General features: G+C 33.8%; 2 protein-coding genes across 2 annotated transcripts; one reads left to right on the top strand and one right to left on the bottom strand.

Moving 5' to 3' along the window:
• Positions 1–2,568: 2,568 nt before the first annotated feature.
• Positions 2,569–4,490, top strand: LOC106423552 (UDP-rhamnose/UDP-galactose transporter 5). The gene is made up of 6 exons (XM_013864323.3): positions 2,569–2,718; positions 2,899–3,101; positions 3,187–3,371; positions 3,442–3,642; positions 3,727–3,888; positions 3,972–4,490. The coding sequence occupies exons 2-6, from the start codon at positions 2,972–2,974 to the stop codon at positions 4,296–4,298; spliced, it is 1,005 nt and encodes a 334-aa protein (XP_013719777.1). The 5' UTR covers positions 2,569–2,718; positions 2,899–2,971; the 3' UTR covers positions 4,299–4,490.
• A 120-nt stretch (positions 4,491–4,610) lies between these two features.
• On the bottom strand, positions 4,611–5,990 carry LOC106423553 (40S ribosomal protein S18). Its single transcript, XM_013864324.3, has 4 exons — positions 5,834–5,990; positions 5,547–5,707; positions 5,027–5,215; positions 4,611–4,922 (listed from the first exon to the last, which is right to left on the bottom strand). Exons 1-4 carry the CDS (start codon positions 5,834–5,836, stop codon positions 4,817–4,819), a joined length of 459 nt encoding a protein of 152 aa, XP_013719778.1. The 5' UTR covers positions 5,837–5,990; the 3' UTR covers positions 4,611–4,816.
• Positions 5,991–12,505: the final 6,515 nt, after the last annotated feature.

Below are 12,505 nucleotides of genomic sequence, written 5' to 3'. Positions count from 1 at the left end.
TAGCTCCAAACAAAAGGAAAAACAAACTTGTTGGAGATGGATGATGTTCGTGAAAAGGTCATCATGTAAATGAACTCAACTCGATAGTAAGAAAAGAGGCGATTATAAACATCCAAGTCGACAAAAAAAAGGAAATATCTAACCGCTGTATTCTTTTATGAAAAGTGAGAAAGTCATCAAAAAGACAGAGACTTTCACAAATACATAAATTCGCACAAGAATTAGTTTTATAGATTTATATTGTTTCTGACGAGTTCATCGTCTTTAGCTGATTTGGAGACTATTTTTCTTATAATCAATCATAAATCTTATAATAAATGTCTTCCAAATAACTCACTATCGAATTCATGCTTTCATCTCGAAGACACCAAATTTAGATTCAACAATTGACGTCGTATGTGGGGAATTAGATAGCAACGCCAAAGAAGATTTATGATGATTAGGGGAAATAACACTAACAATCAGACCCAGATCGAAGTCCAAATAGTTGCATCCGTACAACCAATTCCAGAAGCAAGTATGGCCGGTGTGTGTGTATGATGCAATCACTGGTGCAGCGACTCATTCGTAAAGATGCAACAATAAAGACGTCCGACCAGCGAATGACTTGACACACTCGTAGAAACCTAACTCAAGGGCATGCATTGATAAGTATGAGATCAATTATGCAAGGGTAAACAAAATGGAGGATTAGGATTTTGCACTTTGTCAGATTTCAACACATCGTTATTCATAAAACAATTGTGGTGTCTCATTCACAAACCACAATCTATGGTTGCATGGATTTTTAGAGGTCATTATTTTTGCAGTATGGATCGGTTGGATCTAGTTAGAACACTCCATTATACTGACATCGAAGTATTGTATACACTAAATTTCTAGTTAGAAATGTCTAATTACAAGAATGCGAACATGAAAACGAAATGACTCTTGGGTTCCTACTCCTACTTTTTTTACAATAATAACTAAACTAAGAATTTGGACTTACCACTTCGGAAAGCCAAATAATCGGACATAAAGCATAGCAAAAGGAGAGTTCCGAGCATCATGTGCAAGCTTGTACTCCATTGAATTTTGCGCTCTTGCCATATATATGTCTGATCTCAAATAAAGGAAATAAAGTTTTACTGCGCCGAAATTTCTCCATATATGTAGAAATAGCTAGTTATTTTTCAAGCGCACCATTGTCAGGTGCAACAGACTGTTCCCACTCCTTCTCTAAGGCCAACAACAAGGAAAACACTTGATTAATGTTTGTCATTGATTGACAATGGTTTAATTTTTCAGTTGACATAAATATGGAATTTAAAATATTAAATGAGCTTATTACCCGAGAGGATGTGACTATTATCAAAAGTATACTATCATTTAGCGAGTATTCCAAACCATGTTCATATGGCTAAAATGATACAAAGTGTGGAAATTATACGATAAACTCGGGTTAATAGTTGGAACAGCTGTAACCAAATAAATATAAATATATTTTTAATAGGGTGGATGTTAAGGCATTGTTAAACTTCTCTTGGAAATTACAATGTCCACCAAAGATAACATTTTATTTGACAAATTATATTAAGGCATTGTTAAACTTCTCTTGAACGCACGTAGTATACAATGTGCAATGTGTACGATATGGAGCTGAGGAAAAATCAATAATCATGTGTTTTTCGAGTTTACTCTAGTTAATTATAAATGGACTCTTTCAAATACACCTTCCAGCCCAAAAATATTTCCAAGAGAATCGATGTTCACTAATATGGATTACATGTTTTGAAGAATTCAAAAGATTCACAATATGTTAATTACTCTCGATAGAACATGAAATAATATTTTTTAAACTATAAAGATAGGAATGCAAATATTTGTAGAAGTGGAAGATAAACTATGGAAAGAAACCCGAGAAAGATATCAACAAAGGCAAAAATATTAGTAGATTTCTCACTAAAAGAGATGAATACAGAGAATGGTGGTGTTGTTACTTGTTACTTGTTACTTGGAAGGAAACGTAGTTTTTCAGGATAAGGGTGGTTATGCAAAAAGGAAGGTGTCAAAGCAGCATGGATGGGAGTGAAGAATGTTAGACGTCGTTTCACACATCTACATGCAAAATTCGAAACGTTTATACGAGTCATATATAGAGTGTATAAAAGTGTATCAACAACAACGAGTGGTGTTCACAATAGACTGTTTTGACTTTGGTGTTGTATCAGTACAAGCAGAATGACCTGTTTTTTCCATCTACACTAAAAAGTTTAATCGCTATAAAAAAAATTAAAAGATTTAGTGATCAAACAAATATGAAAAGCAAACAATACAAAGACCAACGAGACAAAAAAAAAAAGTTATTAGGATATTATCTCATTTTTGGTCTATAAAAAGTTTAAAAGATTTAGCGATCAAACAATAGAAAGACCAATGAGTTAGCTCGAAGTTTTTCTACAGCTTAGAGAATTGGTGATCCAACTCCACCAATTTGGATTTGATGATTCGGTTTAGGTTGTTACACTTCTAGTGAAAAAAAAAAACTCATCTCTTTTGGTAAAGAAAAAAAAAACACATCTTAATTATTCTTTTCTTTTTTATTGTGGAAATGTAATGATGAGGAGATCACTGTACTTAAGCGCACTCTTCAACTCAAAAATAGAAAAGAGAGAAACCAACGTCGACAGCCGCGCTGCCTTCTGATCATTTTTGCTACCGCGTTTTGTTCTTCTCCAGGTACCTTCCCTCGATCTATTGTATCCCTTTTGAATTCCTCTGATTTGATGACATCATTTCGCCGGATCCTATTGTACAGTAGATCCATTAGACGATTCCTCTAGATCCGATCTGATCCTCGTTGGGGAATTTTTTTTGTTTCAAATAGTTTTGCTTCGTTTTAATTAAAATCTGTTGTAGGATTTTGTCTGGAGAATGTTTGTTTGAGATTTTGCAATCGAAGACGAAGAAGAAGAAAAAGACCAAAGTAACAATGGCTCCCGGTAGTAAAGCAAACAAAAAAGCAACCGTAGATGCTGCTGCCTGGATGTTCAATGTCGTTACTTCTGTCGGAATCATCATTGTCAATAAAGCTTTAATGGCTACTTACGGCTTTAGCTTCGGTAATAATATCTCAATTTTGTTTTTATCTCATCATCTCTCTTCGTTTCTTTGTGTATGTATCTTACATTTTCGATTTCACTGCAGCAACAACCTTGACCGGTCTACATTTCGCCACGACGACACTGATGACACTTGTTCTAAGATGTCTAGGCTACATTCAGCCTTCTCATCTTCCCTTCACAGAGCTTCTTAAGTTCATTCTATTTGCAAACTTTTCGATCGTTGGGATGAATGTTAGTCTTATGTGGAACTCCGTTGGGTTTTATCAGGTAAAGATTCTCGCAAAACCTGTTTGATTCTTTGTCGCTGTCTTAATCCTTTAATTTTTTTGTTTGTCAGATTGCAAAGCTTAGCATGATTCCTGTAGCTTGCTTGTTGGAAGTAGTGTTCGATAAGATTCGTTACTCGAGAGACACGAAGCTTAGCATAGGACTTGTTCTTGTGGGTGTTGGTGTTTGCACTGTTACTGATGTTAGTGTCAACACCAAAGGCTTCGTTGCTGCTTTTGTTGCTGTCTGGAGTACTGCTTTGCAACAATACGTAAGTTCTCAGAGCTTGCAAAGTAACATAACTTCTTTTATAACTAAAGATTCACATAAAGTTTCTGTCTTTTTTTATTTGCAGTATGTGCATTATCTTCAGCGAAAGTATTCGCTTACCTCATTCAACCTACTGGGTCATACTGCTCCGGCCCAAGCTGCAACGTTGTTGATAGTCGGTCCATTTCTCGACTTTTGGCTGACAGAAAAACGAGTAGACATGTATGACTACAACGTTGTCTCTCTGGTAAAGTGCCCACTCAAATCAATATACAGACCATTTACGTTTCGCTTATGCAATTGTGTAACTAAGCTGTGATGATTGTGCAGATGTTTATAACCCTCTCGTGCACAATAGCTATTGGGACAAACCTCAGCCAGTTCATTTGTATAGGGAGATTCACGGCGGTGTCGTTCCAAGTCCTGGGCCATATGAAGACGATCTTGGTGCTGACAATGGGCTTCTTCTTCTTTGACAGAGATGGTCTAAACCTGCACGTGGTTCTCGGCATGATAATTGCAGTGCTGGGGATGATCTGGTACGGTAATGCCTCGTCCAAGCCGGGTGGTAAGGAGAAGAAGAGCTATTCTCTTCCAACGACCCGTCAACAGAAAAATGGAGATGATTCTGATGAAGGACCAAGGTTAAAAGCTTAGCAAGCGTTAAGCAGAATTAATGATGAGTCTCTCACTACATACATGGCACCCTTTTTATACATCATATGTTTTAGTATTCTTTTTTAGCTGAATATTGAAAAATCCTAGCATTTCAATTTTTATTTTTTCAATACGAGGAACTAGTCTTTACATATGTGCCACAGTTGCTATAAACAAATTGATTTTTTACCATTATTTTCTATAATATGACTTACTAAAGTAAAAACAGATTTAACCAATACGAGGAAAAAGCCTTTTCATGCTGTAAAGGCTTCAAATCCATGGTCGATAACAATGGAGAGTAAAAACAGATTTAACCAATGGAAAAGATAATAAGAGAGGACAAGAAGAACCAAAAGTATCACACAAGCTATTTGGAAGATCCAAAAGTGACATAAACTATTTCAAATATCCAAAAGCAACACATAAACTAGTTCGAAGCAGAAACATAAATCAAAGCCGGTTCATATGAAGCATATCCAATAAAGCAGCAGTAACTAGCAAAACATGTGGCTTGCTTAACGCTTCTTTGAGACACCAACGGTCTTTCCTCTGCGACCGGTTGTCTTGGTGTGCTGTCCGCGGACACGGAGACCCCAGTAGTGTCTCAGCCCACGGTGGTTCCTGTGCGTTGTAAGAAAATACAAAACAACCGTTACAAATACCATTCAATTCAAACCCCAAGAGAACACAGTTTATGTAATGATCGAGATTAGTATTTAGTTTACCTGATCTTCTTGAGACGCTCGAGATCGTCCCTGAGCTTCATGTCAAGGGCATTGGAGACAACTTGGGAGTACTTGCCGTCCTTGTAGTCCTTCTGCCTGTTCAAGAACCAGTCTGGGATCTTGTACTGCTTCGGGTTGGCAACAATCGTCATCAGGTTGTCGATCTCAGCTGCAGATAGCTCACCAGCCCTGAACCAGAACGAGATCAAAACATGAAGCGTAAATTAGTATACAGAAGAACTTACAAGACTAGCTAATCTAGAGTTATGATGGTTACACTGACAAACAAACAAACAAACAACGGCCACAGAGTCAAAGGAAACCAAAGGTTTTAAAGACAATGTTAGGACAACAAAGTGTAAACCAAGAGCATTACATAACACGAAACCAGCGATTCTACAACTATAATGGTTACACAGATAAACAAACCAAGGCCGAAAAGACAAAAGAACCAAAAATTTTGGCCAATGATTTCTTAAAGCAGACAAACATAAGAGTAAGAGGGAGAGAGAAAGTAAACCTCTTGTTCATGTCGACATCTGCTTTCTTGCAGACGATGTTTGCCAAACGCCTCCCAATACCCTTGATTGAGGTAAGGGCGAACATGATCTTCTGCTTCCCATCGACATTTGTGTTAAGCACACGGAGAATGTGCTGAAACTCCTCATTCGCGACCAGAGACTACACACCATAACAAACATTCCACATCAGATAGACGCAAACATTTCACGTATCTTAACATTGACTTAAGCTACTAACTTCCTTAGAACTTAGAAGAGAGAAATGGAATTTTGAAACCCTAATTACCATTGTGATTAGCGGAGATGAGATGCGTGAGGAGAAGCCGCCTTCAAGAAGTGACGATCTCTGCAAGCTAAAACACGAAAGAGGTCTGCTAGTGTGTTTTCGGCGACGTTTATATATACCTCATTATTAGGGCTTCCGCAATACTTAAATAAAGACCATTATGCCCTTCCTTAGGATGATGATTTATAAATAAAGGTGCTATTTTCTTCTTTTTTTTCTAGAAATAAAATGTTTTTGCTGGGAGAGTTATGAAAAAAAATTGAACGAGATATAAACTTTGATTATTTTAGATTTATGTATCAAAAATAAACTATTGCTCCGAATAATAATGATATAATTATAAAAAGCTGTATAAAATTAAAGTAGAGGACACTTCAACAATAGCGGAATAAAATACGATTTAAAAAATAAACAGTGCAAAATAGTAGTTGACTGGTGAAAAATATTTTTTGGTATATAATAAATTTTGATTGCTAAAATAAATAAACGGTACATAATAGATATTTTATTAATATAAAATAAACAGAAATTTTTTTACGTATTTTGTAATAATTTTATTATTATTTGTAATCTTAATTAATAAAACTGATTTAAAATAAAATTTAACATTCATATATTAAACTGATCAAGTGCAATACAATACAAGAAAAACATTGAGTAGTTTGATTTCCAATAACAGATTAGTATATTATCTTTTATTTGTGCAATTTGTTTTTCATTTGCTATCTTGATTGTTTCCCTATCACTCATGTCATATTCAAAATATCTATTATTTATTTTTGTGTCTTGCATTACATTAAAAATCTTTATCTAAAAAGTTTGAGATTTATATAAAGTTTGTAATATCACTATTTCCATAACCATTCTCTTTTGTATGTGAATACTATATCTTGAAAATTTTAAAAGATTCTCTATTTTTTTCTTTTCAAATTTCAAATGTCGTCTCAATTATAGAACGTAGAGACAGATGATAACGATTGATTAGTTCATATTTATTATTTGGAGAGAGAACATAGTTGAAATGAGACATATGGTATCTCGATGGGTATCCATAATCAATGAGAGATAATATTTCTCTAATGAAGGCAAAGAAAACTCATAATTGCTTTGATGTGCCATTGTCAAAACAATTGTATTGTGACATGATCATAGTGCTCCATTCTCTATATATGTGAATAACATATTCAAGTCACACATCGCCATGATGTTCAATGATACATTATTCCAATGCATTCCTTGTAACTCGTGCTTTACTTTTACGAATACATGAGTCCCATCAATAACGTCAACAAATCCGCTGAAAAACAGATAATATGTTCGATCTGGTTGAAATCATTCTAGAATTTGGTATAACTCTTGCATTTTTGGTGTTATTATATAATTGCATGCCAAACGTTCAGTTGTCGTAAGAAGTTCCATAAATTTTCTTTGAATTGTCATAGTTCTTTCAATGCTTACATTTAATGTTGGTTATGGACCATATTTGTTAGCAGTGTATCACACACTGTGTGTATCATTCTAGTGACATTCTTAGTCGACGACAAATATTTATCCATCCCAACCTTCCCTCAGTTTGCACAGACGTTTTTTCAAAATCTCGCATTAACTATTAATTCCGCAAACAGTTTATTTTGTAAATCCCTCATTTTAATTATCTCTTCCTAACTTAAGTTTGTGAATACTTTGTAATTGCAGCTAACATAGGCGAAAACCTGCAAATTTAAACATGAAATAAGAGCACATCATAACTAAATATAAAAAATGTATTAAACAAGATATGTAACAATAATAGAATATAATACTTTATTACATAAAATAGAATAGTGAAACACAACTTAAACATATTTAATTTTTGTCATCTGAGTAATTTCAACTATTGTCATTTAAATTTATAAATATTCTTTGTGGAGCTCTCCATATATTGAATAGATCTCAAGGTCTCAGAGTATGCGAAATTTGATGAGTTTCAAAATAATTTTTAATATCGAGACCATGTAATGAAGTTTGTTGAACATTTGAGGAAGCTTCTACAGTTTCACCATCAGAATAATCTTGTTCATAATTTTGCAAAATTTCTTCTTGATTTTCAATTAAAAATCATTATTGAACAATATATTTTGTTGTTCCTTATGAGCCGCCTTCTTGAAAATTTTGTGTTTGACGCTGGTCAAAATTTGGTGAAAATCTTATTTGTGAAAGATTGTGTGGTGTGTCTCATTATTGAATATTTGATGGTGCTCCCATTGTTCAGCATTTGGTGGTGTTCCCCATTATTGAATATTTGGTTGTGTGCTTCACTGTTGTGCATTCGATAGTGTGGCATACTGTTGAGTATTTGATGGTGTGCCCCACAATTGAAGATTTGGTTATGTGTTTCATGGCTGTACATTTGGTGGTGTGCTCCAATGTCAAGCATTTGGTGGTGTGCCTTATGGTTGTGCGTTTGATGGTGTGCCCCATTGTTGAGCATTTGGTTGTGTCCCCCATTGTTGGAAACCCGAGTGTGGACTCCCAAACGATTGGCATGAATTTAATTATCTTGAAACATTCTCGTTGTTCCGTGAAACACCGATCATAGCTTCCAACAATTGTAGTTTATCTTCATCGAGGCTTCCAGCTATATAAAAGAAATACTTACGAAAAAATACTAACTCTTTTAAGTGTATTTAGGTGTGTACAATAAAATTTCCGCTTTGAAATTTTTAGAGAAAGACATAATTGTTTCACCTTTTTCCATTCATCCTAGTTATACCGGTGAAAATCACCTAGATGAAGTTATTGTAGATTTTTTTTGAAATTTTGTGGTTTTTTTAATAGTGCTTTCAAAAGAGAGAAAATAGCCAATTCCTCCATAGACTTGTAGCTCCCGTTTTTTTATACATGAACGTTTGCACAATGCCTAAAACATTATGAATTAAAAAAAAATTTAAACTTTAAACATAAACTATTAAAATATAGCCAATTCCCACAAATCCGGAGTTGATTTTGGTTTATTTAGGTTCATGTGATAATGGTTCAGACACGTTAATAAATTGGTTAAATCGGTTTAAAACATTTTCATCAAAATGGCGTCGTTTTGACTATCTTTGTTAAAAGAAAATTGAGAAAAAATGGAGATTGGTAAGATTCGAACTTGTGACACAGTCTATACAGACTAAATAGTCAGCCACTAGGCTACATGAACATATAACATATATTTTACTACAATAATACTTATATTAAAATGAATCAGACGACTTGATTCACAGCATCGATGACGATTCATCTTCATCTCCGGCAATGGCATCAATTTCCGTTGGGTTGGATTTGTTAATTTGAGTCTTTTTGTTTTTCTGGGTTGAGTTTCTAAAGTTACTTACTACCTTTGAATCTTGGATTTGATCTCATCCATTTATATTTTTGATGGAGATGATGATCTTTCCGTTAACATTTTTTGTTTTGCAGGAACGATTGCACATACTTGAAGCTGCTCCAGCCTCGACGAAAATAGATTCTTTCATCCCACTAATCTCTGATTTCTGAATCAAAAGTGTGATTTTGGATCTTCAGACTGAACTCAATTATGTATCATTTCATGAAGTTAATCATATATATTTTTTGTTCTCAGATGTTTGAGATGCATAACATGTGGAAAAGATCACCTAATTCCAGTCAAAGTTCAAAGAAGCTAATGAGACGGTGATGTAAGAGCAGAATAAGGTACCCAATAATTGTTAACGTATGTAACATAATCATTGAAATTTTAAATAGCCTAGTGTTTGAATAATATGGCTTTTCTGATGTTGTCCAGGTTCGAATTTACCCAATTCCATTTTTTCTCAAAAATTTATTAACAAAGATAGTCAAAATGATGTCATTTTGATGAAAATTGGTTTGTTTATCCACGTGTCAGAAACATCAACACTCAAACCTAAATAAACCAAAATCAATTCCGGTTTTGTGGGAATTTACCACATTTTAATAGTTTATGTTTAAAATTTAAAAATTTATTAATTTTTGATGTTTTAGACATTATGCAAATGTCCATGATGAAAAAACCGGGAACATAAGAATTGACCATTTTCCCTTTCTTCTTCTTCTTCTTCTTCTTCTTCGGTGTACATAGTATTGAGATTGTGATTAAATATCATGTAATATCGTACTATTATTTTCCAAATTTCTAGTGGAGTTTGCCTCAAATTTTTGGCTACTTTGTATCCTTATCAATTAAAAATATCACAGTATCGTAAACCTAATATATCACTTGATATATTTATTTGATGAGTTAAAAAATGTATTACACCATGCATTAGATGATATATCATATATGTATCAGGATCAACCGAAATGCTGGTAAAATTCGTAAGTCTTCCACTTTTTATAATTTTTATAAAAAAATTCATTAAGCTTGTTTCTAAAAAAACCGTAAGCCATATTCACACTGAAAGCTTTTTTTGAACTTATCAACCCCATATATATACTCGTCCAATTGCAGTTTGATTTTTTAAGGGGTAATTATTCATGGTGTTTGCTTCGACGAACGATTGAATTAATTTTTTCTCATGTATGTATTATCATTTGTTTTTCTTCTTTGTTCTATAAATTAAAATTACAATATAGGTTGACATTTTATAATTAAATTAGAATACTAATAGTACTTACTTTTAGAATTAATTATGCGTGAGGAATTGATAATTCGGTTGCCGATTTGAACTCGTAAATCTACCAGAATTTTCATTTCATTGGCGATTAAATGACATCTACATACATTAAAATACAATTATTAATTTATTAATTTTAAATATTATAAATTAAACTATAAATATCTATTTACATTTGAATAAGAAATAATTAATTTACACCATAAATTAACCATTTAGATATTTAGATATATCATCAAAGTTGGTAAAATATATAAAATATATTTTTGTATCAAATATAAATATAAGAGCACAATTATCGAAATGAGACAAAAAAATGTATAAGAGAACCATTATCATTTAGTGTCTCAAATAATTTTTTTTTAACGACTCAAATAGATTTTCAAAATTATTGTATATTAATATTTAATATTGTGAGTATATTTAATGTCAGAAAAACAGATGTACTTCTAAAATAATGAAACATAAAAAACAAGTTTTTCATGTTCCTTCTAGACGTTTTTATTTTTTGGGCTAATCCCTATGATGAATATCACAACTTAGCAGTTCTATGTTTTGGGCTAATCCTTCATAACCTATCTGAACCCTAAACCTAACAGGTGGATCTATTCAGACATGAAGTTTGTCACAGAAATCATGGATAGAATAGATGAAATTGCAATAGATATAAAAACCAAAGACAATGAAGTTCCAGGAGGACTCTAAAGGAGTTCCTCCTTTCTATCCTAACTAAGAACAATGAATAATAAAGCTTAGATAGCGTAGCCGTCAACAATGTCTTATAAATAACATAAATAGGATTTCTGGTCGTCCAAGGGTATTCTGGTAATTTGGGGTTGCTTCTGGGCTTCAGCGGTCATAAAATATGCTCAGCCCATATTCTGGCATCACTGTCGATCGACACCAATGCTGTGTCATCGATCGACAATCCTTCATCTCCTCGACAGCTTCCTCTTGCGAGGCAGACTGACCACTCTTAGTAAAACGAGCATAACTTCTGCTACAGAATGCTGATTGACCTCAAACCGGTGGCATTGGAAATCTAACTCAAGGCTATATATTGGCTCAAAATATGGGCTCAATCTAACGGTGGAAAGGTCTCCATACGTAGCTAAACATCTGATGCATCTGTGCAGTTCTGCACCTCAAAAGACTCAAAAATCACCATATTTCTCCAGAACGTACCTGAACCTGTAAATACTATAAATAGACTCTATATAGTAGTAAATATATATTAAAACACTTATAGACCATGGCTGAAAGTGGGTAAAATCCATGGTCTATCACCATCCTTCCATCAAACAACTCTCTGCCAAGCTGAACAATTGTCTTGTTCAACTTGTTTATTGCTTTATTTACTGCTTTGCTTTATTTACTGCTTTGCTGTATTTATTTACTGATTTATAAACTATTAACCTAGCTTAATCATATTACTATTAGATCTAATTGGTTCCCTAGCTCCCTGTGAATTTGATCCCTAAGTACTACAACTCGACTTCTTATTTGAGAGAGTATAAATCACTCCTTAGGATAATTTGAGTGATATCAACCATATTGAAGATGGTGTTGGATGTGGATTCTCATCGACAAAACTTGGGTTCTACTTTCAGTAAGATATGAGTTATGGTATTTGACTCAGAGCTGTGGAAATAAGGAACGTTTTTCAAGTCTCATGAAAGCTTAATAATGGTTCAATCGGTATGTGCTGCATATCAAAAGGTATAATAAGTGTGATGTCCTTGGTTGGCATTCTGAATATTTAGGATCTGCAGGTGTAAGGAATCAAGAACAGTTCTAAGCAGAAACACAATTGTATGTTCACTGTGCAAGGTCTTAGCCAAGTTTCAGTACTAGGTGTTAGTATGTTTTTCTTGTTAAGGAAGTGCATAAGTTTTTTGGTGAAAAAATGTGTTTGAGAAGTGTAAAGAACAGCTTTTGGAAGCTCATAAAGATGAAGGGACTAGGGGACACCTTATTTGTTTGATTGGTATGAGGGTTAATGGCTGTCTAATCATCACTGGTGGGTTAAGAT

The sequence above is a fragment of the Brassica napus genome, chromosome C3 (assembly GCF_020379485.1).
Source record: "Brassica napus cultivar Da-Ae chromosome C3, Da-Ae, whole genome shotgun sequence".
Lineage (NCBI taxonomy): Eukaryota > Viridiplantae > Streptophyta > Magnoliopsida > Brassicales > Brassicaceae > Brassica > Brassica napus.
This window is presented reverse-complemented; position numbering and strand designations above follow the sequence as displayed.